Source organism: Scophthalmus maximus, chromosome 9 (assembly GCF_022379125.1).
Source record: "Scophthalmus maximus strain ysfricsl-2021 chromosome 9, ASM2237912v1, whole genome shotgun sequence".
Classification (NCBI taxonomy): domain Eukaryota; kingdom Metazoa; phylum Chordata; class Actinopteri; order Pleuronectiformes; family Scophthalmidae; genus Scophthalmus; species Scophthalmus maximus.
In genome coordinates, this window is record NC_061523.1 from 2,006,229 (window position 1) to 2,033,694 (window position 27,466).

Here is a 27,466-nt window from a genome sequence, read left to right on the forward strand (position 1 = left end):
CCCTCCATAGGGAGCGGGATGAATCAACTGACTTGCTGAACACAGAGAGGCCTCCCATTCCACCTAGTTACTCTATGTACGCAACTCAGACAATTCTTACAGAAGACTCCATTCCTGTCCTGCTGTACCTACATTTAAACACCAGCAAGAACGGGTAAGTAACACAGACTCTACAGAGAAATGACATGGTAAATGCATGGACTAAAAGAAAAGCTGTAAATTGTGGGCTGTGTTATATAGCATTACCAGAATATATCATATATGAGCGACTTGTTTAACTAATATGATCACATATATGTTTTTTGGAATCCCAATATGTTTTACGAAAACATATTTATAGAATGTAATTTCTTGAATGTCATTTCAAATATCATGTGAGCTGACGAAGAGAATGAGCAGAGCTTTGGTTCTGTAAGCTAATGTGTGGTTCACGTGGAAAACAGTATAGTGTAACATCTGCTCATAGGACGATCTTTGGGAATGCCTCCCTTCCCACAATGCTCAGCGGCACACTTTATAAAGCTATGCGGGACTTCCGCTCTGCCTCTCACCCAACTGTAGCCGGAGACGTGTGCCGTTGTGTCTGTGGAGGTGAGTTTTCAAAACGTCTAGATACATGAGGTAAATAATGTCAACAGAGTAATTAATATTCCATCGGTGTAATTCAGCAGTTTGACATTGTTAAATGCAACAATGGAAAGAATTGACCAGTGGCGATGTACATAAAAATGTGCGGTGCACGTGGGCTCCATAAATGTCCGGCCGCTGCTCTCGGTATTTAGTCAATCGGAGAGTTCACAGGCAGGTAAATGTTGTAACTTGGAAATTACTTAATCGGTCAATCATCAGCCTCTTACAAGATCGACATGGTCAAACGACAATTTCGTGGCACTTTCCAAGCATGACGCACTAGGGGCTTTTCAAAACAAACACGTGTTACCATGTTAAAATGGAGCAAAAATAAGTTTGTTGTAAAAAAAATTACATTGAAGAGGGGTGTAGTCGATGGCTATAAAATGAGCCAGAATGGTTATCATTATTGGTTTTTGTACAGATCTGCATGGATACTCACTTTTAACGTGGAAAATTTTGCCATTATGTAGTTGGTCATAACATTTTTACTCAGATTGTAGTTTTTTTTACAATGCAAAGATCAATACGTTTACTATTGTATTTTCTTTGCAGAAAATATGCATATATATTTAGAATGAAGATGATGAGTTGGTGGATCAGTTTCTGCTCGGGCTTCTCCCAACCTACATGTGCTTTACTGTAGCACAACACGTGTTCGCGCCCCCCCAGCACTCAGTCAGCTGACCAGGCGTTGGTGTCTGGCTCAGTGTTACAGTGCTGGTAGAGAAAGTCTCTGTTCTTGGTCTCAGCTCGGTGGGTTCTGTTTTAGAGCCTGCTGCTGCTGGGCTGCTGCAGAGCACGGCCAAATGAGAGTGGCCTGTTCTGCTTCACCGGGACAGGCCTAGTATAGGGCCACACATGCACACAGGACGAAATGTGATTCTGTATAACCTGACTTTGTGTTCACCGTGCTTGTAGACTTTTAATGAGAACTCCAGATAAGTCGATTTTGAAATGGAGAATGTGTAGTAACCCTGAAGATAAGAAAGTAGCATCCTTTTACTTAAATTTTTAAATTTCTGTGATGTCTTCGAGCAATTTAGGAAGCCTTCGCTGATCGATAATTCACTCTGACTAGGATGAAGTTATGTCTTTGGATGTGGAAGGGACTAGCTAACCAAACCTGGGATCTTTTCCTCAACATAAAGTAGCCAGCTATGGCCCACACTTATCAGCAGTGGTTTTGAGTGAATGTCTGAATGTCCATGGTTGTGTTGCAGGCCGAGCCCCCGAGATGCTGACAGTGGAGTCGTGCTGACGGAAGGTGAGTGCGGCTGAAGTAGTTTTACCTTCAGATGGTGACAAGTTGAAGGACAAACAAGCATTAAGTGTTCTGGTGGCTCGTGGGGTCCCAACAACTCCTCCCATTGGAGTAATATAGGGTTCAGATCTGGTGACTATCAAAGTCACAGCAAATTAATACTACCCTTTCTCACTCTTGACAATTCAGTGCTCTAAAGTGAGGCTTGAATTTTTCCTTTAATTTGTCTCATCTGCGGTTATACTTAAAGATTTATTACACATGCTGTGATGACTAAATATTAACACATCATGCTGACAAAATACCGTGGTGACTTGTAAAATCCTGAGCATAGCTGGCTGTCAGCAGTGTTCAGTCGCTCTCTTCCAGTTTCACCCACTGCTCATTTCTCTACAGGAACACGTGGAGCTGCTGACCTGCAGGGGGCAGCAAACGCCTACAATGAAGTGAGTGACATGTCAGTGTGGATACAGAAGTAATGTATTTAGTTTACAGAAACTTTGTACCCAATCTTGTACTGCCATGGCAGAGACCATCTCCTCTCTGCTGTGGAATCATATAGTATTGGGAGAAAAACTCAGGACTTTGGCACAGGTTTAAGTAAATCTATTTACCACAATCTGACTTAAGGCCCTGAAACATACTACTTGTACAAAAAAAAATGGCATTAACTTGGTTATGAGCTGCCTGGTAATAATTATGCTTTATGTTTCTAGTGTTCAGTGACATGGAGCTGGTCTGGATGAATGGGTAAGATCCCTGGCTCAGTCAGGTTCACCGTCGAATCAACTTGTTTGAGGGTGTAAATAGAACTTGGAAGTATAAATTAAGTTTTTAATGTCATGTATATTTATCTTTCAGTTGTCTTAAGATGCATATGGTTGTACTGTAATATATTACCTTTAGTGTTCACTGTATCATAAATCATTTACAGATGTTGGAATAAAATTAGCTGTTGCTCCACCTCAGTGTTCAGTTTGGTCATTTATGTCAATGGCAAACAAATAGGCATATGATGTGCTTTCCAGAGGAATGGTACAGATAACGGGGAAGTTCCTGCAACTCTCTGGAGTACTCGGATACCGCATTGACTAATAAAAGGCAGTCTTAAGACTGTTAAAGAAAACTGCATTCATTTATCAATCTTATTACTTTGTGTCCGCACTGTTCTGTCTGGCACTCAGTCCTGCTGAAGACGTCAAGCTAAAGAAACCGTATCAATACTGAATTTCTTGTAAAAAGCAATTTAGCCTTTTTTTAAATTACACAAATGGGAGAAAAAGGTGAATTTTTAGGGCCACAATTATTTGTTGGATTAATAAAGTTGGTGCTTTAATAAGATATAAAATGTGTGGTTAACATGTCAGTGCCAACAGTGTAGTTCACTGTATTTTATATTTTCTCGACATCAGGCTGTAGGTGCGCACAATTTGTGGAACATTTATCATTGTTTTAGGAATTTTCATGGGATTTGTGAATAAGGAAATGGTGCATGAAAAGGGAAAACAAGTCCTGGGGCCTGTACTATGTAGTTCAGGACATGTTAAACCATGTATCTGGCATAATTTAACCTAAGAAAAGCAATCTGGCAGGTTGTCACACGATGATGGTAGTCACCATGGTTAGTCATCCCAGTTTTGTCCAATCTAGGCGAGCATGTTCACATAAAAGGGGTGTTCACTGCTTAGGACAAATAGCCAACATGGACAAACCAACCAGCTGCAGAGCTGTATATTTACTAAAGAACAATAATGGAACAGTTTGAGTTATACAAACATATAATCAAAGCCTAAAGTGTTACAGTTGCAGCTGCCAAATGCCAGGAGAGCTGGCAAAAAAAGATTTGTGAATGCATAAGTGAATGATTTCATAGTATAACTGCCCTATTAGGACAAAAGTACATCTGACTAAAATTGTGTTTTTTTTCCTATTGAATGTGTCATATACATGTGTTCTCATGGCATGTACATGTGTAATGTATGACAGATTTAGCCTTAATCTTTCAGGTGTAACCCTTGTGGGGTCAAGCACACTGGAGAAAAATAAACAAATATAATCCAGAGGGGTGTGCACTGTTGTTGAGTCATGTCAGTATACAAAAGCACAATGAAATGGCTTTGTCTTTGCTGCAGCCAACAGGGACAAAAATGGGCTCAAAGATGTTATATAACACAGCCCAAAATGTATAGCTCTTCATACAGTCGATGCATTTGCCATGTCATTTCTCTGATGTTCTACTCATTTTTGAACTTTTCCTTTAATTTGTCTCCTGCGGTTATACTCAACCATTTATTTCACATGCTGTGATGACTAAATATTAACACATCATGCTGACAAAATACCGTGGTGACTTGTAAAATCCTGAGCTGTCAGCAGTGTTCAGTCGCTCTGTTCCAGTTTCACCCACTGCTCATTTCTCTATAGGAGCACGTGGAGCTGCTGACCTACAGGGAGCAGCAAACGCCTACAATGAAGTGAGTGACATGTCAGTGTGGATACAGAAGTAATGCACAACATTTTGTATTTAGTTTACAGAAACTCTGTACCCAATCTTGTACTGCCATGGCAGAGACCATCTCCTCTCTGCTGTGGAATCATATAGTATTGGGAGAAAAACTCAGGACTTTGGCACAGGTTTAAGTAAATCTATTTACCACAATCTGACTTAAGGCCCTGAAACATACTACTTGTAGAAAAAAAAAATGGCATTAACTTGGTTATGAGCTGCCTGGTAATAATTATGCTTTATGTTTCTAGTGTTCAGTGACATGGAGCTGGTCTGGATGAATGGTTAAGATCCCTGGCTCAGTCAGGTGCACCGTGTCTGCTCAACATGTTTAAGGTTATGAATAGAACTTGAAGTTTGACTAAAGTTTTTAATGTCATGTATATTTATCATTCAGTTGTCGTAAGATGGATATCGCTATACTGTAATGTATTACCTTTAGTATTTAGTTCGCAAAATCATGTAAAGATGTTGGAATAAAATTAGCTGTTGCTCCACCTCAGTGTTCAGTTTGGTCATTTATGTCAATGGCAAACAAATAGGCATATGATGTGCTTTCCAGAGGAATGGTACGGATAAGGGGAAAGTTCCTGCAACTCTCTGGAGAACTCGGATACCGTATTGACTAATAAAAGACAGTCTTAAAACTGTTAGAGAAAACTGCGTGTGCATTCTTTTATCAATCTTATTACTTTGTGACCGCATAGTTCTGTCTGGCACTCAGTCCTACTACTTTTAAATTCTGAATTTCTTTTTAAACGCAATTTTGTTTTTTAATTATACTAACGGGAGAAAAAGGTGAATTTTTATTTTTAGGGCCACACTTTTTTGTGTTGGATTAATAAATTTGGTGATCTAATAAAATAATATAAAATGTGTGGTTAACAGGTCGGTGGCAACCGTGTAGTTAACTGTATTTCATATTTTCTTATCAGGGTCTAGATGCGCACAATTTTGGTGGAACATTTATCATTAGTTTTATGAATTTTCATGGGATTTGTGAATAAGGAAGTGGTGCATGAAAAGGGAAAGAACGAGTCCTGGGGCCTGAACTATGGAGTTCAACATACCCAGGACATGTTAAACCAGGTATTTGGCTTAATTTAACCTAACAAAAGCAATCTGGCAGGTGGTCAAACGATAGTGGCTGTCACCTTGGTAAGTCATCTCAGTTTTGTCCAATCTAGACGAGCATGTTCACATAAAAAAGGGGTTGTTCACTGCCTATGACCTATAGCAAAAATGGACAAACTAACCAGCTGCATATTCAAAAAAGAACAATGGAACAGTTGAGGCATACAAACATAATCAAAGCCTAAAGTGATGCAGCTGCCAAATGCCAGAGCTGGCAAAAAAAGTTAATGATTTTATAGTATAACCACCCTATTAGGACAAAAGTAGATCTGAAAAAATTTGCATTTGTTAACATTAAATCTGTCGTACACATGTATTCTCATGGCATGTACAGGTGTAATGTATGACAGATTTAGCCTTAAAATTTCAGGTGTAACCCTTGTGGGGTCAAGCCATAGGGTCAAGCGTATTTTGGAGAAAATGAAAAATAAACAAATGTGTAATATCAGTATACAAAAGCACAATGAAATAACGTCTTTGCTGCAGCAAACCGGTACAAAAATTAGCTCAAAGGTGGGGGCCCTCCAACATAGGACTACACCCCTGCTGAGGATCTGGCCCTCAGCAATAATGAGGTCTGGCCCCTCGATGGGGGGGGCCGCTCCGAGCTGGCCACATTTGTCCAGGGTATGTCAGTGTTAAACTGCTGAGAGATCCTTCAACATGTGCCGTCTGTTGTAGCCAGTGTACTTTTATTCACAGTGGTCTGCTGGGGGAGCAGCATCGGAGCCAGCGACACCAACAGACGGCAAACTGATTAAGGAAGATGGCGCCATAATAGGCTGCAGCTGACTGCAGGAGACTAAATACTTAATATGATCTTGGATAATTTTTTCATCAGCCACATGGCATTCTTGTCACTATCACACTACATTGGTGTAATGGTAATTATGAAGTATCTGAAAACCATTGCCTTAACATTCGTAGGAAGTTATATTTGTAAGTATTTTAGACCTAACCAGCTGAAATACATAAATTATATACTGAATACTCATATTTGTTGCTACATCTAAACACTAGAAGTCTGAATAAACATCATTGCTAATAGTTTCAACAATCATTTTATCTCTGTAGGTGAAACTCTCAAACAGAATTAGCCAACCAGATAATGCTACCTTCAGACAATATCTTCAAGGCAATTACACAAATTCCTTCTTTTTGACTCCAACTGACAGAAATGAAGTCTCTAAAATGATTGTTAATATGAAAAGCTCCCATACAGTTGGTGCAGATGAAATCTGTAACAAATTCTTAAAGCTACACTGAATGAATTTGTGGAGCCTCTTGTTTACTGTATAAATCTCTCCATTCTGTTGAGTTTTGCCTGAAATGACGATTGCTAGGATTGTACCAGTATTTAAGTCTAATGAGGAAAATGATATGAACAATTATCAAGCTATATCTACAGTATATTTCCCACCCTGTTTAAAGTCTTTAAGAGCGTTGTGTATAATAGACTTAGGGATTACTTAAATATATAATAACGTATTATCACAAAGGAACAACGCATACATGTAAAGCAACTGCATTGTTTCTTTCAGGCTGGAGCAGACAATGGGCGGTCTCTCTACAAGAGGACATTTGAACTTCACATTTAATATAAGAAACGACATAGAATATAAAACACAACAACGGAAAAAGGTGGAGCTAGAGCGTGAAAACTGGAAAAATGCTGGTGACCTTGCAGAGAGACCGTGCACAGGTCATCTGCAAAAGCATTGGGGATCACCGTAATGCTACATTGTCTGTGACTTGTATACAAGTTGACACCATTACAATCTATGTAGCATCAATGTGCATTTGAAAGAATTAATTATGGCGACAAAGAAAGTCAACACCAACTGTTCCACCCGTAGGGATTTCAATATGCTAAAAGGGAAGGATCATTACTGAAGTTATCCAGGAGGCATTTTCTGCAAAACATTAGTGTCTATGCAGGTTAAGTGACGCTGCCAAACAATTGGTATGATTATTTATGGTGTACCTTATTTGTACCAAAAAGAAAAGGGGCACGTTTCACACATGACAAAAGACAGAGTACCTTACACACACACACGTACACACGCGCGCACAATGATGTCTGTGTGTGAATTACCACATATATATTTTAACCTATATGAACAAGCCCCATACTGCATGAAGATAAGTAGAATACCAACGCAATATAATACATATTCACACTTAAGGAAAGACATTGGTAAAAATGGTATGTTCAATGTGCATTGTAATTTTCTAATGCAAAGGTTTACCTGAATATGTGGAGAGATTTGACACAATGAGGTTCATTCTGACCGAGGCATTCACATATTGGAATGTGGGTGCAATCTGAGGGGCCCCATGTCCGAGCTGGGCCCTTGGAATCGTCCTTACCCCACCCAACCACCGAATGGCACCCCTGACACTATGGCACCAATCATTCTGCATCACCCAGAGCGTACAGGAAATTCACTCAAAGAAACGTAGGGCAATGCACAGTCTGTGGGATGTGAAAAATTTCTGGGGGCGCCACTGACTGCATTGGGCAGAAGACGAGGGGAAACGATGAAGGCATCCAGGTGCTGTCAGAGCACGTTCCACCGTATGTACAGCGGTGCAGAGCGTGTTCTTGCTGAGGTTCTCTGCATCACCCAGAGCGTACAGGAAATTCCTACAAAGTAACATAGGGCAATGCACAGTCTGTGGGATGGTGCCCACATTGCTCCTATGCACCGACGGACTCAGGGGCAATCCCCCTCCCCCGGTGCCCCCATGGTTAAAAAACAAAAACACAACTAAAGTGCCCTCTAGAGTGGTTAAAACGAGAGGAAGTTCCCCATTGGCTGCCCTTCACATGGGAAAAAAATTATTGAGTTCCCTTTCATGCAATAAATTATGACGATGTGCCCTTTAGAGCAAGAAGATTTGATAACGTGTCTTAATGAGTGCCCTTCTAGTGGAGAAAACATGATGCAGTGCCCTATAAGGTCAAAAACTTGACAGTCCCTATATGGGTGCCCTTCCTATGGAAAAGGGGGCCGTTATGAAGTGCCCTCTAAGCCGCCCCTACATGACAGTGCCCCAAAGGGTGCCCTTTCCAGTAGAAAAAACGGAATGCAGTGCTGTATGTGGTACTCCTACTCGGAGAAAACATGATGATGTGCCCAATTCGGTACGATTCATTTTTTGCGCGTTTGTGGGGCCCAGTGTCGTGCAGTAGGTGCCCCTTTTTCCCCCCCGCCCCTGCCCCTCAAACAGCCCGAGTCCGCCACTGACCGTCAGTAAAATCCTAAGGGCTGAGGGGGTTCCTGTGTCAAGGCTGACAGACTGGACGTAGGTTGCGCCGACGCCGTGTGCGGACAGAAAAGAACGGGAGAGGCGGGTTCTTTCCCGCTGCAGATGAACTTATCCCAGAACAACAGCCTTCCTCGCGAGGAGCAGTGAAGGGCTCCAACGGCGAAGGTAAGACAAGTTCACGGGACAACAAGGCGAGAGAGTCACAGTCCCGACGAGCCAACTCTTCTGGCGAGTGTGCCTTTCGCGCAAAAGTGCTGGGTCGGCAGAAAGAGTCCGAGCGGATGTTCTTCATCACGAGTCGTCCAGCAGCGGAGGCTAACCGCTACAGCGCAGGACAGCTGACTTCTCCTGCGGACAGTGTCCGCGACCGACCTGACATCGCGTCAGTCAGCGGCGCGTCAAAGTTGGCAGCAGGTTTGATATCCGCCGGATATTCGGGTTTGACTCACCCCGCAATCGGATTCCTCGACACAATTTGACTACATTAGCAGTATTTCGGGACAGTGTATGACACCGCATTGACAAAAACCACAGCGACATTAGTTGTCGCTATCGATATCTGTGCGAAAACATCACTGGAATCTACGTTCCTGTTGCTTTCTGTCTTAGGGACCGTCTACAAATTACACCCCACAGACTGGTGGCGTAGACTTTCCCATGGAATTGTTTCAGGAAAGAAATCAGCACAAATCAATAAAAAGACATGTTCTCATTCTGATTGCTGTAGTAGTTGCCAGTGGTAGGCTGTTACTTACTACAGGTGCATTTTTGCTGATATTTTGCATTATACTGAAACAGTATGCAATTCATATTTTAAAATGGTAAAACGGTGTCTTGTTGTGGGTGAGTGCACAGATCATTAAGTTTCGATCATTAAGGGCTTGGACTGTTTTTTTTTCTGGAGGCTTTAACATGGCCGGCGACCCTTTTTCCTTATCTTCGAGGGGGCAGTGCTTGGATCAGTTCAGCCTGAGTTTCTCCAGCTGAGAAAACTGGAATGGAAATAATTGAGATGTTCAGTGTTTGTCAGCAGGACTCCGTGCAGATGGTTATTCTAGTGAAAGTCTATTTTCAGCTGAGCTGCAAATGTGCAGCTTCAACAGTAGTAATGTCCACAGGGGGTGCAGGAGGGTTTCAAGGGACTGTGGGGGACCCCAGAAACACATGATATCTCTTTTTTAAAAACAAAATCATAAACAATGTGCACATTGTGCATACACATGAATAATAGTAAAATAGTAAAGTTTAAGTGCAAACACACCTCAACACTATTCCCAAGCACTTCACACACATGTCTTTAGACATTCTATTCGTCCCAACCATGGTGTCATTGCAGTCTCCTGTACATAGCCGGTAGTAGAATTCAAGGGTTTGTCGTTACTGTGGACTTCAGCCGTTCTTGGGGGCCCCCTCTCGAAGGGGGGGGGGGTGCAGTGGGTTGTGATAATATTTGGTTCAATGCTTCCACTTCTCAGTCTCGTGTGTGTGTGTGTGTGTGTGTGTGTGGGGGGGGGGGGGGGGGGGGGGTTCTTTCTCAATAACATTTTGTAAACCAGAAAAAGGAGAAGTGGACTCAGATTGTCTTATGGAGAAATCTGCACAGATGCTGACATATTTTGCAAACCTGAAGGAGTCAGCGATAACTTCTAAACTTTCAAGTATTTAGCTTTGTGCTGTTATCTAGTGACACAGGCAGCCAGAGGGGTTCCTGAAATAACAATACAACATCTTGTAAGTTATAGTTTTTTAAACTGTATAATAAGAACAGCTGTGTTATGTCACTGCGCAGCCTCTGAAACACCTTTGTACTGAGGTGCAAACTTCTGTTTTAACCTGTGAGGTGAGCTGAGGTTGGACGTGGTCCTTTCCCTTTGCAGAGCCTGCTGCTATGGCTCGATACCTGAAGTATTTCACCACTGTGGGTGATGAGCAGTCAACTCAGTTGGAAGATGAAGAGCTGCATGTGGCCAGTGAGGAGCTGAGCCCAGCCACAGGACAGTTCCCAACAACGCTGACCTTCAGGGATTCACTGAAGAGACTCTACAGCTCTGAGAGGTTCCAGGTCTGTCGCATCTTTCAAGGTTTCATGTACCAGATGATAGAGCAGTGTCAATGAGACAACATTTGAAATCAGGCTTTATTATTTTCCTGATGTGGGAACTGACTTTATTTAATTTGATAAAATATCAAAAATAAAAATTGTGAAAAGTGTCCACAGTGACATCTTCAAAATCGTTGTCTGGTCCAACAAAACCAAAACACAAAGCTGGAACCAGACAGTGGTGAAAGAAATACTTTACTTACTCACTGTAATTACCAATACAAAAAACTAAGAACACTCAAAACTAGCTCCATGTCGTGCTGCTACATCAGTAAAATGCTGCTTACACATTGTTGCACCAGTAACAATCCAGGAAGGTAACTTTTTCTTTAGATACTGTAAATAAATATACGTTTACTTTCATGTCTTTAAAGCATCTGTGTTTGCTCATTTTCAAACACCCTGCTTCTGCTTCTGATCCCATGTGTACATATTAATGAATAAAGTGAAATGTAAGTACATGTACTATGTATGTGTTTTTTTCTGTATTCACATGTTAATGTATGTATACACATATGAAGAGGAGCCAGTGGTGGTTCTAGCTTGTATGGCGCCCTGGGCGAACACTTATACAAATAGCATACAGAATCAAATTACTACCTATACAAATAACATTATAACAAATTGCTAACAAAACACATAAATAAATCTAAATTGCACAAATCATATATCACACAATTACACAAAGTGAACCACACGCTGCTGTTCATGACCTTTCTTGCCAAGTCCTCGGTCACATTATCAAATGAAATACTGATCACAGAAAGACCAGTAAGGCTTTCCGGTGTTTCAGCTTTGAAGAGCTCCCCTCTGCTTCAGCTACGGTGACTGGAAGTGTAAGGCATATCTGAGAGCAGTCCACACATTTGGGTAAATTTCCGAGAGCTCCCCCTTATCTATGAATGTCAGCAGCTCAGGCAGGGAACTGCATTAGTATTGTTCAAAGGTAGAGGTGATCTGTTTGACATGGCAGAAGTTTGGTGGAAAACGTCTGCGGTGGAACTGCTAACACTGAGTGTCTGATGTTGCTTTCAGGTGTTGGTGGTGTGTTTGGTCGTCCTGGATGCCATATTTGTCCTGTCAGAGTTGCTTATAGATCTGTCTGTCATCCGCCTGGAACATGGTCATATTGCTCCTGAGGTGAGACACAGAATTGACCACTTACTCACAGGACAGCCACTGTTATAATTGCACCCTGTAGGTACAGTAAAGTAACCAGCCTTTGTTTGTTGCTGCAGGTGTTTCACTACCTGAGCCTGGCTCTTCTCACATTCTTCATGGTGGAGCTGGCTGGTAAGCTTTTTGCCTACCAACTGGAGTTCTTCCAACACAAGTTTGAGGTATTTGATGGTTTGGTGGTGCTGGTGTCCTTCGTGTTGGACATTGTCTTCATTTTCCACGAGGATGCCTTCGATGGGATGGGTCTCCTCATTCTGCTGCGACTCTGGCGGGTGGCCAGAATTATTAATGGTCAGTATCCATCTATCTATCCATCCATCTATCCTTTCATATTATATGCCTATTGTAGGTGTTTGACTACCCGAGTCTGGGAAAATGATTTACTGTATATGCAGATTAAATATTAGACAATATTTATATTGTATACGAAAGTATATTCACATTTTTAGCAAGATGAATAGCATTGAGCTATGGACAGCATTCTCAGCCAGTCGAGTAGTGGTTCAGTCAAAGCATCATTGTGTCTGAAATATCTAATTTGTGGAAATTGAGTTATTACATGAACAACTACAGTAGAATGGCCCTCAGAAGGGTGCAAACCTCCGCCAAGGCCCAATAGTACCCTTAACATCTATACCCAAAATATGTCCAATTTTTTCCAACAAGAGCCATGCATTAACCCATGAAAAAAATGCACTGTTAAAGATTTTTGGCAAAATGGAATGGGTTCTTTTGTGGCCCAGGTCCCATCCTTCCACCAAGTTTTGTGGAAATCTGTTCAGTAGTTTTTGTGTCATCCTGAACAAACAAAAAACAGGTTGAAGACATAAACTCCTTGGTGCAGTTTAAACCTTTTATTTTAAATTAGAAAGTAACTTGCAATAGACAACATGAGCCACCTGTGTGAGTCACTGATGTTAAGAACATGTTACTGTCTTTGTGGACCTGCTGCAGTTTTCAGAACTGTGGTGCCTGACTGATACAGACTGAAGAAACTCTGCAGACTGATCTGAGCTCAGTTTGTGTTTGTGCAACATGTATTATCTCTGGCTACGAGAGTTACTACAAAAGAGACAGCATGTCGATGAACACAGTTACTTACTACCTGTTAAATCCTCCATTATAACATCATGCACAAAACTACACAGCCATGGAAGGGAGATAGAGGGGGTGGGGTGGGAGATGAATGTTAGAAGAGGTACTTCTTGCAATAGCTGTAACGCAACTGCTGTTTTTGCTAATGAATTCGACCAGGACTGCCAGGTCAGTACATTTTGTGTCCCCTTGCGCTAAGTAGACTCTTCTTCACTTATGTTAAAACTGTGTCTACTGTCAATCACTGTCGTTATATTTGAGGCTACTCTCAAAATTCAACTCCATAAACCACTGCCACGGGTGTGTGCGCTCCGGTTTGTGTTGCGCTTGTTTCTGGTGTCCGTGCCGTGCTGAACTGACCCGGAAGCACAATGTTGATCTCGCAAAAGTACATCTCTCGTTTTCCCCAACATACAACAAAAAACATATAAATGATTTGGGGCAAAATATAATTTTAAGGTCAAATATTTTAAAGGTGAGGGTGCAGAATATTAAATACACCCAAAAATGAAAACGTTATAATAACTCATCATGTTGTCATTAAGAATAAATGAATAACAGAAACAGAAAAATCTACAGGTTTACAGCCGACCTCCTCCCCAGTGTCAGAGAGCCAGTTTGATAGTTTGGATTGATGTGCTGGACATTTCCTTTTTTTTGGTTTTTCAATGGTAAATGTGCATTTAAAAAAAGTCTGCGTAGAGCTGGAGGTGACTGTGTCTGAATGTGGGGCAGGTATCCTGGTGTCAGTGAAGACCCGTGCAGACCAGAGGATCCACAAGCTGAAGGAGAGCTACGACCACCTCGTCCAGAGAGTCACAGAGCTACAGGAGCGCACTGATAAACTGGTGATTCCTCAACTGCTTCATACAATGAATCAGAGCCACTTTTATACATTTACATCCATCGTATCCCTAGGGCCTTAGTTACAAAGAAGGACACTTGGGCAACCTGTGTTGTGGGGGGGGGGTTTGAACCACATAATACATATTCTGTATCTGTCCTCAAGCTTAGAATGAGGTCCAACATAAGAATGACTGTTGTCTTTGTCTCCATCTGTCATAGGAACAAGAGAAACAGAAACTTGAAGCCCTCCTGAAGAAGCACGCCATAGACTTCTAACTCTTCCAACTAACTTCTATGATGCTACTGTTCAATGTCATTTAAATCATGTACCTTTCTGCACCGTTGTTTTTAATTTTCAAACAATATACTCCATCATAAACTTTTATTGCAGACCCAATTTCAGTACTCCTACTTCCTGTTCACAGTAGTTTCACATTAACTGTACACTTAGCTGTAGTCATTAAGTGTAATCGTGCCATTGTGAATATCTGTGGAAACCGATCTATATCCACGATGGCAAGGTCTGCATTTATCTAATGAATATCAAATATTCAGATGCTACTGGATATGACTGTTTATATATGACTGTAAAGCTACAAGGCCAAAGTCTAAACCTGCCTGACAATTTTTGAAACTTTCTTCATACTGAGAACTGGCACATAAAACTATATTTAAATCTGCTGCCTGATATGTAGAAAGACTGTATGTTTTGTAAAAAATATATAAAAATTATACAAATTAATCAGAAATGTATTTCATTTATTAGAAAATATTGATATTTAGAAAGACTATGTTTTGTAAAAAATATATAAAAATGATACAAATTAATCAGAAATGTATTTCATTTATTAAAAAAATGTTGAATAATCTTACAAAAATCCTATGTACATTATTCACAGTGTACAGTAATAAATTGATCACACAAACAGTTCTTGCTGTCATAAATGTCCTGCACCAGTGTGTAGGGAAAGTCTTCCCATACACTGGTGATTGGAGCCTGTATGAACTGTGGGGTAGCTGTGGGATCAGACAAAAGGAAAGAAGAAATCATAGGGTAGTTTAGCATTGATGGTGGGAGTTGCTCTGTAACCAGGAAGCGCAGCAGCAGACACTGGTACGAAGGCCACTGACGTTCTGATCGACAGGATGCTGCTGCCGCCAGATAACAGGGCCTGCAGGAGAAAAACACAAACAGACACGGTAGAGTTGATTGGAAGATTACTTTTTTTAAATTGCCTCGTTCATTTCTCTGTGAAAAGGTGAATCTTACCAAGCTAGTGGTGTTTGTTTGGATAATTTCTGTGATGCTCACAATCTGAGGCTGGGAGTTCACCAATGATCCATATTTGGTCCATTCAACTTCTAAATGAAGTGACAATGGGATGCTGCAACTCTGAACTTCCTGCAAACAACAAACACACTGCTGGATGTGGCCTCACAATGTAAATAATTTACTGCTTCATGTCTCTTAACTATGGAAACATTCAGTATGGTTTAATGTTGATTTAACTAAGAATCATTAAATATATTTTAGATTTATATGCCTGTTGGGTTCAACTACAACCAAATAGCTCTGAAAAGGTAATATCAGTATTCTAAACTAATGTTTAGTGACAAACAATTTTTTCTTTTAAGTTGTTTGACATTGTTAGGAAAACAAATTTGATAAATAAACTATAAACATGCAGTATCTTTGACCCATTTTATATAGATTTCAAAAAAACTAAAAAGGTATATTAGGGCCATTATATAAGAAATGTCCTAATATCTAATATGAGAAAAAACTTAGCATATTCTCTGAAATTATAAAGTTGTAAGTTTTAGATTTATTGGGAAGGTGAAGAGGGAAAGGCAAAGAGAGGATGGTTGTTTGCAGAACTGAGCCAAAGAAGGCAGAGCCATGAGCGGGCATGTATGACTGGCCAGCAGGCAGGAAATGGGCTGGGGGGCAGACTGATGAGTCCCCCCCTCAGTGGACCTGGAGGTGTTAATATGGAGAGCAGACAAACATGAGGTGATCCTCAAAGAAAATTACAAATCTCATTTGAATTCCCCATAGATGTGTCACACCCTTGACTTTGTCCATTGCATTGTTGTTCCTGATGCACAAAATAAAATTTTTAAAAGGATTTTAAAAGATTTTAATCTCAGAGATTAATGACCGTTTTTTTACTTGTACATTTGAGGGTTTTCTTTACAAATATGCAACTTTTATTTGAATTCTGAGTTTACCCTCCTACCCAAGTACCACAGTTTTTGTTTTTTTTAGCACTAATTCGCTGTTGCAATGTCCAGTATCCCAACCTGAATTTTGAAATTTGAGGCAAGGCATCTGATTACTTATTATCATTAGGGATTATTACATTTTATCAAGTGAAGTGAAACCTTCTGAAGCAACTGTACCACAGAGCAGAAGACACTAAATAAAAGTACTGAAAAATGGAAATGCATCAACAGACAATATGAAGGAAATAGAAATTAGAATAAGGGAAACAAAACAATAAAATAAATCTACTATTACATTGAACTATTCATTAAAATGTTTCAGATATTGTATTATGGACATGAAATACATATTGGACTTATTTGCTCTGACTTGGCTTTAACTGTCTCTTGAAACCAGATATTCAGCCCTTTTAAGACCTATTTTCTGTTTTTAAATTGTGCTCACCCCTGGACTGAAGCCGGTCTTGATTTGCACCCAATCCTGTGGATTGTTTAACGGGGAGTTTCCAAAAGAAGCTATATGCTGAGGATACTTTGGTCCCCTCAGAATATCCAGGAGCTCCTGGGAGACCAAGGTGCAGTTGACAACTTCCTCCAGTCTGCAGAAACAAGACAAGTCATCAGCCCATAATTCTTGACAGGACACTGCACCGGAACATAGGAATGGGATTTGGTGCGTGTGAGGATGTCGTGCCTTAATGTGCAGCCAGACACAGAATCCAGACCAAACAGGACAGGGACACGCTGATGTGGACCACGCAGACAGTCTTGGTCCTTGGTGGTGTCCAGAAGAGACAGTGTTTCTCTGGGGTTGATGCTCCTGACAATCCCTGTGGAGCTGGCTGCTAAGGACAAACCCTGAGCCTTGTAGCACATCAAAACATCCTTCCCTTTTTTTTTAGCAAACACTGCATATATACCCTGAACCCCCTACTACTGTTCCAAAGGAAACTGATAAAGTAAGGTAAAGGATATTCTGGTGTTTGTGTTCCAGACACAAGGGGCAGTCCAACCACATAACCTGGATTTCCACTGTAGTGCACAGCCACGTCCTCGACACCCTGCTGTTTAAATGACAAAAGACACAGTATCATATATATTCTCAAGAATGGCACGTTAAAGACGCCGTGAAACAGCTGTTAGAGCTACCAGATTCTGCATATTTATAAGTTTTTGGTAAAAACACAAAGCTATCGAGGGAACTGCTGCAGATATTGATTGACGTTTACAGCAGCCAATCGCACTGAATGTGCTTTATGTCTCCTGAGTTGACAATAACCAGCTGCTGAACACAGAAAACCATGACAATAGGCTGCCCTCTGTTGTCGACGACTTCTTGTCTGCATATTTAATCAATGAATCGTACAGGGATAATATACAGGGATGAGACAGAGGAAGACGACCACCTTTTTGTTATGAGACTCGTAAGGTTAGAACTGAGATATGAAGCTGACGGTGCATTATAACTGGACGCTAAATGAGTAATCGCCCCTGAGTTTAGGATCAGTCAAGACACAGTCAGAAATTTAGATGCAACTAAAAAGTGAATTTCTTGCTGAAAATGTAGTGTGAATGCAGAGTTGAAAATGCTTGAAGGATTTGCTGAAGTTGAAGACAGCTGAATAAAAGAAAGTCCTATTGCTTGGAAAGCACTCTGCATAAAACTTTATCTGAAATCAACTCAATCAACAATATGAGCCACAAATTGTGTGTGAAGTGAAAGATGTGGTACATACAAGAGAAAAAGTATGGTTGGAATCGCATAACAAGAGTAGTTGACGGCCAAAAAATGTACTGAAGAATTCAATTAAATTATAAAAAAACAGCAAAACAAAAGTGTGAATGAACATAACCAGAGAAAAATTAACAATGAAAAGCATCAGAAGGGTGATGCATACCCTGCATCTGTCAGGCAAGGCTAACTATAAGCTAATACGTTTTAGTATGTATCTCATTTGCGTAGATATCATGGAAAAAAGTTAATAATCTGGAGATAGCCTCCCAAGTAATATTCCCACCAAATCCGTCCATGTGTTGTTGAATGATTATTAATTATAACTAACATGTGACTTTCTACAGACTATGTAGAGCTGGTGCTCAGTTTCAGTTCATCACAGTTGATTTACATACAGGGTTTGATACTTCACAGTCCCACCGGTCAAAGAAAGATGGAAAACCAGTAGTGACAATTTAGGCCCACAATTATACACAAATGTATTGAGATTGATATCAAGTTTTAGTACTTCCAGCTGGCATCCGACAATCCTCTACATTTAGTTTCACAACTGAAATAAAATGTTTAGTTATTACAAAACTACCAGTGAGCATCCAATAGGTTATATCCTAAAAATGAAACCTACTTAGTAAGTTCCTCCAAGTAGAGTATCTTGTCCAAATAGCAGGTACTGTTTGCAGCACTTGGATTTTCTCATCTAGATAAAACTCTTAAGTACATGACACCCCATGATACATAACCAATATGTTGCTGAGTGACACTACCTGGACAAAGGTGATATGAAACTCCTGTTTCAGGGGCAGTGCTGCCCCACGGACAAATCCAAGCACTAGAGATGCGTTCACATTCACTATCTCACCAGCTGGGTTGTACTTCATGACGTACACAACCTGAAGAGACAAAATGTCAGCTTGAGCCAGCAGACAGTGACATTTTATTTGAGGTTACATTATTCTATGTACACGATTTCAGCGCTACCTTTCGCAATAGTATTTTCTCCTCTCTCCCCAATTACGTAACCTTGTGCAATCTTTTGTAATCCAGTACAAGTGACTTTTATTATGACTATAACACTTGGGTTTTGTTGACAGCGTTAAAGATTTCTTAACTATGTTTACCCATTGACTGTATATAAAGATGAGCGACATGACAGCTCACAAAAGTGAAGCCAAACCAGTTTTTTCACCCTGACAAGAACTAAGTACTAAAGAGTTAACTCTAGATACTTGTAATGTTTTGGGCATATAAAATGTATGAATTATATTTAAAAAATATTCCCAATGGCAGTTTTTCATCCAGAAATAGGAGTAATTCTCTACAAATTGTCAAGTGATGGACTCACCTCCAGCACCACATTAGCACAGAGATCTGGGTTCAGGAGAACTGGACTGAGAATTTCTCCTTCACTCATCTTCCACTCTGTCTGAGTCCCATCTACAGACTGCAGGATGACTGAAGCTACCTCCACAGGAACAACCTGCAGCAACACCAGGGACACACACACACCAGTTAATTTACCCCTTGCTTTAGTTACATTAGTTCACAGTGGGCGGCTGTGGACAGTCGTCCAATAACCAAAAGGTTGGCGATTTGATCTTCGCTTTTCCCATTCATCATACCTAAGTGTTCTTGGGCATGACTCTTAACCCTAAAATGCCTCTGAGAGCTCCTCTTACAGTGTATGAATGTGACAGAAAAAGCACAGTAAATGTATGCAGTGCTGTATGAATGTGTGTGTGAAAAGGTGAATGTGACTTGTACTGTAAAGAGCTTTGAGTCCATAAGGTCAATAAGGCTAGAAAAGTGCAATACAAATATAGTCCATTTACAATTCACAGATGATTCTATTTTTATTTGCACAACAGCTACGATGAATGCACATTATTGTATATATATCATCTTATATCTTCTATTCTTATGTTATTTATTATTACATTTCCCCTGTGCTCCCACACTTGTGTGCTGGTGTTTCAAATTTGAATTTCCCCTACGGGGATCGATAAAGGTACATCTTATCTTAACTCAACTTGCAGATACTTGAAAGTGGCTTGAGCCACAATACATAATACATCAGTATAGATATTGTGCCTTCTTAATATTGGCGACATTTAAAATTATCTATTTTATTATGGAGCATTTAGTAAAGATTAATTAGAAAAGTTTGCACTGTATTGCAACAATAGGTTATTTGACTAAAAACAAAACATATGATGATGGTAATTGTACATATAAATTCGACATATATCAGTATGCTGAAAAAGTAATCTATAGCTGTACAGCATGCTGCAAAGACTAGTTAGTAAACAGTTAGGTAAAGCAAAGGCGTGTTGTCAGTGTCAGTGAATAAATTGTTACTTCCTTCTTGGAGGCAGAGTGAAAAGTTGAGTGTCGTTTTTCCTGTCTCTGCATTGCAGCATTAAACCTCAAAGTTTCATCAGTGTCTACATGTTGCACATATGTAAGTGCAGAAGAAACATTGAGCCAGTATGTGGCAAGCTGAAAGGAGACACGTAACACGTTTGCACAAAAGCAATGTGAGTGTCTTGATAAACTTCCTGGTTTGGCAGAGGCTGTGATGGCATGTGAAGACTTTTAACAACTGCAGCCCTTTGATTTTTAACACCTGCATATCCTCAAACTTCTTCCCAGATGGGTTTCTAAGCTGGAGAGCATTATGGGATTTGAAAGCTTAACTAGACACAATGTGTTGTATGATAAGGTATCTAAGTATGTGAGTTACTTACTCAAATAAGTGGATGTAGGGTGATGTTACCCTTTAAGCATCTAGAGCCAGTGAATTCAAAATACACTGCTCAGTAAAGGAACACTTAAATCACACGTCAGATGTGGATGAACGAATGATTCAAGTTGAAAAACTTTACTGATGTACATGGTATAATTTGTTGAGAACAAAATGACGTAACAACGGTCAATGTAAACTAAAATCATCCATCCATTGAGGGCTAGATTCAAAATCGCACAGAAAATCAAAGTAACATTTTTTAACTTGTGAATTTTATCACGGCAACTCATAATGTGATCCAGTAGTGTGTATGCACTCCAGACAATGTCTGGGAATGCTCCTGATGAGTCGGCGGATGGTGTCCTGGAGCAGGTGACAGTGATTCACAATCAATAGTATAACAAATACAAAAAAATTACTTACTGCTGCATCTTTAGTCTTTTCCTGTAGAGTAAAAGATATTAAGGTTAACATGATCTGTTTCTCTTTTTGTACAGTTACTTAAGCAAAACATACATTATGTTAGAGTAAAAAAAAAGTATGTGTTTGAGAAAGGACTCTTTCTTTCAGGTACAAGCGATGTACAGCAGAGTAAACGTGAGACTCACAGCAAAGAGCTGGATTTCAGTGTAGGTTTTCATGTTGAGGGCCGGCAGGGTGCTGCAGTCCTGATCCAGGACCATTTGCCGGGAACACCCTCTCCTCTCCTCTTTAAGGAAGGCTGTCAAGACAATGGTTCAAAATGAAAGCACGAAATTTACAAAAATAATGCAATAATCAATCAATCAATTATTTCATGCATTTAAAAATATATATATAATGAAATAATCTCAGTCTCAATTAAAAGTTTTCTTTTCATGTTTCAGCAGAAACATCACTACACCACTCTGTCTCCGCTGGATCGCTGAGGGGGTTACAGGATGTTATTCAGACTTATCAGCTGTGTTTCACTTTTATTTGTTGCACTTTGCACCGTATTTGTTGTGGGCTGTATGAATAGAAACTGCACTCATGAAACAGAAATACAACAGAAATATAATCCTTTACAGTTATTAGAAGTAAGTGTTGGAGGTTGTGAAATGTGTATTTGTCATTTATCTTTGAGCCGGCAGGGATTACTTTCTTCCAAGCTACATTGAAGTTTTTAATTAAATTAAAACTTATTCTAGTAACTCAATAAAATCAATTCTCCACATCAAGAGTTCATGCTAGTGTGCTGATATTTTGGTAGTCCAGGCTGAGTTGGCTTCTCTTTAAGAATCTTCTCAGTGCAGTGTTAGGTTTGGTTAGATCAGGAACTAAATTGAGAAAAATTAAAAAATAAATTAAAAAATAACTACAGCACAGTGATGACAACAAATAGCAGGGACACAGTCTCAGAAAACAAATGCATTAAAAATAAAAAATAATTTCAGTAAAATTTAAAAAGGGAATGTGAATAGCTGAATTTGCTGAATAGCTTTTACCAACAAACACAATGAAAAACATCAGAGGCGCGATGCACCCTCTACAAGCGCATTGTATAGGCTACACTATGTATACTTTATTTGTGCTGTCACAGTTTCCCTAATGATAGTAAAAATTGTACAGAACATTAAATATAACGTAAACTTTGTTTTGCGTCATTGCTTCAGTGTAGAGCTGAGTGTAGTGCTCTTTGCCCCACTCCTTTTACACATGAGACACGTATACATTTTACAGCAGGCAGACCTCATCTTAAGATCGGCCCTGCTATGTAAGTGAGTACTGGCTGCGTGTGTCGCTGGTGAGGACAGCCGGATCTGTGGTTGCCATGCTGCTAGACTCACTCATGAGTAGGACACTAAACAAACTGCTGTCTATCATGGACAATGCCAACTGCAAACTGCACAGCACCATCACAAGGCAGAGAAGCACGTTCATTAGCAGACTCATTTGTCTTGGTCCTGCTGAACTGACAGAAGTCGTTTGCCCCCAGGCCATAAGATTCTTCAACCTTTTACCAGCAGCGGCAGGGTGATGGTGACCAAACATGGTAAATAGACTGAATTTATATATTGAGCCTGACCGATATGGATTCTTGGGGGCCGATATCAATATTTGGGAGTACAAGATTCCCGTTACCGATATATATATATATATATATATATATATTTTTTTTAATCTGTCAATGATTCCTAAAATGTCGTTATCAAACCCAATGACAAAGACACGTAATTGAGGCTTCATATTTTAGTTTAACCATAAACGTTATCTAATTAACTATAAATTGAGAATACAAATACAACCAAATACATAGAACTTATAACAAACATTTATAGTTATTGACAATATATTCAATTTCTGTGAATAAGTTCTTCTAAATAGTACACACTGAAGCTTTAAGTGCGCTGCTTTTGTTGTTAATGTCCTATAAGCTGTTGAATGTCTAAATTTTCCTTGGTATTTATTTTTCTTTCTTTCTAACCAATTCAGTTTGCTGACTTATGCCATTGTTCTCAGTTGTGGCCACAGTGACCTCTGTTCAGCTAAAGTTACATTGTCTCACACTGAGCTGAGCAGTAGCTACCTGCAGGACTTGTGTCCACACAATCAGCAGTGACACTAGGAGCTGGAAGCCAGAACACCCCTCTCTCTCCACCTTCGCCTGCTGTCACCATCACATCCCCGTACTGAAAACACAAGCCATCAGCACAGAGTGAAAATAACAACCTGATGTTTAGTACAGTATATTATTGCAGAAAAAAAGCTGGTCAAGAGTTACTACTTCTATAGAGATGTACCTGGTATCCAGAGGAAGCCACAGGCTCTGCAGTGGCCGTCTGGCCACTGTTTTCCTCCATGCCAAAAAGAAAGCTGGTAAATTGTTTAAACAGCGAGTCAAAGTTACTGTCAGTTGGAAGGGCAGGTGACAGATGAGACAATCCATCAATACCTACACAGAAAAAAATAATCGAGACACAGTGATGGAGATGGAACTGGAATCATAAATGACTTTCTGACATTGATGCATACAATTCTTTGTCCCTGTCAGCCTATTAGGAAATTCTAATACAAATATACATGTGTGTGTGTGTGTGTGTGTGTATATATATATATATATATATATATATATATATATATATGTGTGTGTCTGTGTGTGTGTTCTGGAAATGGGATGGAATAGAAAAATAACACAAGGCAACCAGATTACTACACTTGACTTACGATTTTGTGACTGAATGCAGAAGATATCAGAATTGGTCTCCTTCTTGACAGCCAGTTGAAGCTTTGAGTAGCCGTCTATGGTGCTCCCTAAAGAGTACAATGCTACATCACGGCTACACATCTGCTTGTTGCCACTGCAAAAAAACAACAACAATCAAAACATTCATGTGTAAACTTGTAAGAAACATTGAAGAGGTCCTTTTCATATCCTCTGATATATATTAGACATCATATTACAAATCTATCCACAAGCAAGCATGTATATTTACCAATTGCATTTGGTGAATTTACAAGTAAGCAATGCAACTTGTTAATACATTTGATCTACAATCTTTCCTAAAAATTGAATGAATTTAGTGTAAATCCTCAGACAGTGGCCTGCCTGTTTCCTGATCCTAATTCAACTTGTCGTTTGCTATTATTGCAAACTCAACAGTTCCGCCATGTCTACCTTAATATAACTATACGATGTGGAATGTGAGTGGTTGGAATTAATGTGTGAATACAAAACAGTATTTCTGTTATAAAGAGAAACTGAGAGCTGCAGAGTTTTGACATCACATGATAGTGATAGTATGACCATTATTACCGCTGCCTAACAGGTTATGTTTTCACCCGTATGCCGCTTGTTTGTCAGCAGGATTATGTCAAAACTACTAAACGGACTTCCATGAAACTTAGTGGAAGGATGGTACTCTGCCCCAGGAAGAACCCAACAAATTTTGGCACAGACCCGAGCAATATCCTTCACACTTTCTTTAACATTGCAAGGAAGGGTGCTGTCTGTTTTTATTTTATTTATTTTTTGGCAATTTTTCAGATCTTGATGGGGGGGGGGGGGGGGGACGGGGGGGGACTGCTATATGAGTGTATGGAATTTGGTGCAGATCTGTGATTTGTGAATCTGACTCTGCCTTGGTGAAGGTATGCGCTCTACAGAGTGCCATTCTGGTTTGTACAGTGGCTTTAATTCGAGAATTTACAGTAAAGTCAAAGAAATAATGTTTCTTTCAATACAGATGCTTGGAATTAGTATGACGATACCCTGCTACTTCTGCCCACTAACAGCTGCATTGCATTACATGCAGTATGGATCCAGCAGCACAGAGCCCTCGGCCAAGTCCCAGCCGTTGAACGACAACTAGCGAGCAGCAGCGATCGCCTCCAGCCCCGAGCAGCCAGGAGACTTGCCTGACGGTGTGCACCGAGCAGCCGGGAGACTTGCCTGACGGTGTGCACCGAGCAGCCGGGAGACTTGCCTGACGGTGTGCACAGAGCAGCCGTCCCTGCTTTATAAATATAACACATCCTCCTCCATTAACCTCGATCCCGGCGGACACCCATGTAACCTTTTATAATGAACTCTAATGATGTTTTGCCATGTTTCCTGTATACATATAATATCTGGCTTTCTTGAGAGATTTTGAATGAATCCTTTAAACTCCTGTCCATTTGCTAAAAGGCTACATGCGTTCCATTGCAGAATTTTCATTATGTCCCCTCTGCCTGACTGCCTGGTTTCCCTTCAGCTTCAAGTCCCTAGTTGATGTGCTCCCATGTCAAATTCTTGATCCCCAAAAATCTTTCTGCTCCTTTTGCTATAATTTTCATTTTCTCTGTTTTATGTTTGACCTGATCCGTGCAGTTGATAATGTAAGTGATGAACAGAATAATATTATCTACTGATACCACTATTTCTTTGTCCTTCGCTTGTTCGACCACTGCTGTCAAACTTGTGTTCCCCACTTCCGTTTGTTTTCTGGGTTTTTGTCCTTTAACTTTCTTGATTGCTTCAGCATAACTGATGTTGTTTGCAGTTTTTATCTTCTGTATTTCCACAGCCCTTTTCCTGACTTCACATCCTCCATATGTGAATCTATGCTGTCCCCCACAATTACTGCATTTGTCCTGCATTCCCTCTCTACACTCCTCGATTCTATGGTCCCCACTGCATTTAGGACACTTCTGTTTCCCCTTTGCACACCACTGCTATGTGTCCATTTTTCTGGCATTTATAACAGCGAAGTGGGGCTGGGACATATGGTCTTACTGGAAATATCATTGGTCCAACCTTCACTTTTTGTGGCAGTTCGCTCTCATTAAATTCTATTAGAATAGATAAACTGTCCAACCTTTCCCTATCACTATTTCTCTGCAATCTCTTCATTCGGTGAATCTCTCCCCCCACCATGCTTTTCTTTCGAGTCTTTCCAAGTCCTCCTCCACCGGAATACCTATTATCACTCCTCTTGTCACTTAACTCTCTCCAGGAACTCTTCTTTCATTCACAATCTTCTTGCATATGTTTTCTACTCGCATTGTTTTATTTTTTTGTTCTTCTGTTTTAACTTTGACTAGTAGACTCCCATCCCTCTATTTTCTTTTTTAACTCCTTTGCCAGATTTATCGGGCTAATCGGTATATGTAAATCTTCCGTCTTCCATCCATCCACCGTCTACCCCTTCATCCATTTAAGGGCCATGGGAGACTTGCCTGACGGAGTGCACGGAGCAGCCGGTGAACAGAGACGCCTCCTCGGCACACGCGGTGTCGCAGCAGCAGTTGGTGTCACACACACTTCGGTGCTCGTCGCAGGGACACAGCCTGGCAACTGACACGCAAAAGGCGGAGACGGGGTTAATCACACTCCCAGAGCAAATCACACAGCCTGAACTGCCTCCATCTTTTTTGAAAACGTACAGAAACGAAGCCGAACTGAATTCGATCAGCAACTATTTCACGTATTTCGATCAGCGAACAGGCACACAGGAAGTGCACACATCCTTCTTTGAAGCTCCGGCTTGCCTTGTAGCTGACACGTGACGTTCCATCGTTTTGAGCAAAGACATACGACTATAGACCTAAGCTGTTTAGTTACTTCAAATAACACAAGAACTGAGAATATGTTTTAACAGTGCGACGACTGATTACCGTCCGTAGCAGGGACGAGCAGGCGGCCGGACGCGGGCAGGGGCCGCGCGGCGGTGCTCGCTCCAACGGGCTCCTCCGTGCTGCGGTGGCCCGCCGTCGGCTCTGTGACTTCCTGTGGCGTGTACGTGTCTGTGCCGTTGTTTGTGACAGCGTAGGCACCGGACGCAGTAGCATTGAATTCGCGAGTCGTTACATTTTCGTCTGCAGTCACGGCATTAAACGAGAAGAAGCAACTGAAGACCAGGGACCACAACACAGCGGCTGAGACCGCCATCTTTGTTTAACCGTTGCTATGGCGCTTCTTCTTCTTCTTCTTCTTCTTCTTCTTCTTCTTCTTCTTCTTCTTCTTCTCTTATTGTTTTATGGCGGTTGGCAATCGACGAAATGGCGCATTACCGCCTCCTGGTGAGGAGTGTGGATAGGACTCACTAGCAACAAATCCAGACAAAATAATTGTGACAGTTTCCTCCTCTTCTCCTTCTCCCAACAGGGTTTAAGAATGTCCTGTGCTGGATGATCCTCCCTTTGCCCTTGTAACCGTCCCCAATAATGTATTTCTAATTGTATTCTCCTCATTTCAAGTGACATTTCCCCCATCTCTACTTGTAACGCTGCTG

General features: G+C 40.6%; 2 protein-coding genes, 1 long non-coding RNA gene and 1 other non-coding gene across 7 annotated transcripts; 3 read left to right on the plus strand and 1 right to left on the minus strand.

Moving 5' to 3' along the window:
* The first annotated feature begins 511 nt into the window (after window positions 1–511).
* LOC118319319 lies at window positions 512–4,897 on the plus strand. Its single transcript, XR_004795951.2, has 6 exons — window positions 512–591; window positions 1,854–1,897; window positions 2,291–2,340; window positions 2,611–2,644; window positions 4,319–4,368; window positions 4,652–4,897. It is a non-coding gene; the product is annotated as an uncharacterized LOC118319319 (long non-coding RNA).
* On the plus strand, window positions 1,298–1,494 carry LOC118320097. The gene has a single exon (XR_004796234.1). It is a non-coding gene; the product is annotated as a small nucleolar RNA SNORA74 (small nucleolar RNA).
* Window positions 4,898–8,801: 3,904 nt separating the features above from the next.
* hvcn1 (hydrogen voltage-gated channel 1) lies at window positions 8,802–14,770 on the plus strand. Of its 4 annotated transcripts, none has more exons than XM_035649607.2 (6): window positions 8,802–9,221; window positions 10,685–10,869; window positions 11,944–12,048; window positions 12,147–12,378; window positions 13,918–14,030; window positions 14,248–14,770. In XM_035649607.2, exons 1-6 carry the CDS (start codon window positions 9,089–9,091, stop codon window positions 14,302–14,304), a joined length of 825 nt encoding a protein of 274 aa, XP_035505500.1. In that variant the 5' UTR covers window positions 8,802–9,088; the 3' UTR covers window positions 14,305–14,770. The 4 variants fall into 4 exon arrangements, with proteins under 4 accessions (XP_035505500.1, XP_035505501.1, XP_035505503.1 ...); XM_035649608.2 differs by having other exon boundaries at window positions 8,806–8,972; XM_035649610.1 differs by lacking the exon at window positions 8,802–9,221 and adding an exon at window positions 10,378–10,538 and having other exon boundaries at window positions 10,648–10,869.
* Window positions 14,771–14,852: 82 nt separating this feature from the next.
* On the minus strand, window positions 14,853–27,173 carry tctn1 (tectonic family member 1). Its single transcript, XM_035649606.2, has 14 exons — window positions 26,850–27,173; window positions 26,412–26,529; window positions 23,919–24,052; window positions 23,495–23,646; window positions 23,281–23,383; window positions 21,341–21,453; window positions 21,156–21,176; window positions 19,332–19,466; window positions 18,754–18,879; window positions 17,230–17,318; window positions 16,949–17,086; window positions 16,700–16,853; window positions 15,299–15,430; window positions 14,853–15,200 (listed from the first exon to the last, which is right to left on the minus strand). The coding sequence occupies exons 1-14, from the start codon at window positions 27,121–27,123 to the stop codon at window positions 15,054–15,056; spliced, it is 1,836 nt and encodes a 611-aa protein (XP_035505499.1). The 5' UTR covers window positions 27,124–27,173; the 3' UTR covers window positions 14,853–15,053.
* Between the last annotated feature and the right edge of the window lie 293 nt (window positions 27,174–27,466).

Excerpts from the sequence above, each read along its gene's own strand:
- hvcn1 (XM_035649607.2), top strand. The coding sequence starts at position 9,089 with ATGTTCTTCATCACGAGTCGTCCAGCAGCGGAGGCTAACCGCTACAGC. Across the intron at positions 10,870-11,943 it reads ACAGCTCTGAGAGGTTCCAG|GTGTTGGTGGTGTGTTTGGT; the intron begins GTCTGTCGCATC and ends TGTTGCTTTCAG. Across the intron at positions 12,049-12,146 it reads ATGGTCATATTGCTCCTGAG|GTGTTTCACTACCTGAGCCT; the intron begins GTGAGACACAGA and ends TTGTTGCTGCAG.
- tctn1 (XM_035649606.2), bottom strand. The coding sequence starts at position 27,123 with ATGGCGGTCTCAGCCGCTGTGTTGTGGTCCCTGGTCTTCAGTTGCTTC. Across the intron at positions 21,177-21,340 it reads CTGAAATCCAGCTCTTTGCT|GAAAAGACTAAAGATGCAGC; the intron begins GTGAGTCTCACG and ends TTTACTCTACAG. Across the intron at positions 17,319-18,753 it reads TTCATATCACCTTTGTCCAG|CAGGGTGTCGAGGACGTGGC; the intron begins GTAGTGTCACTC and ends TCATTTAAACAG.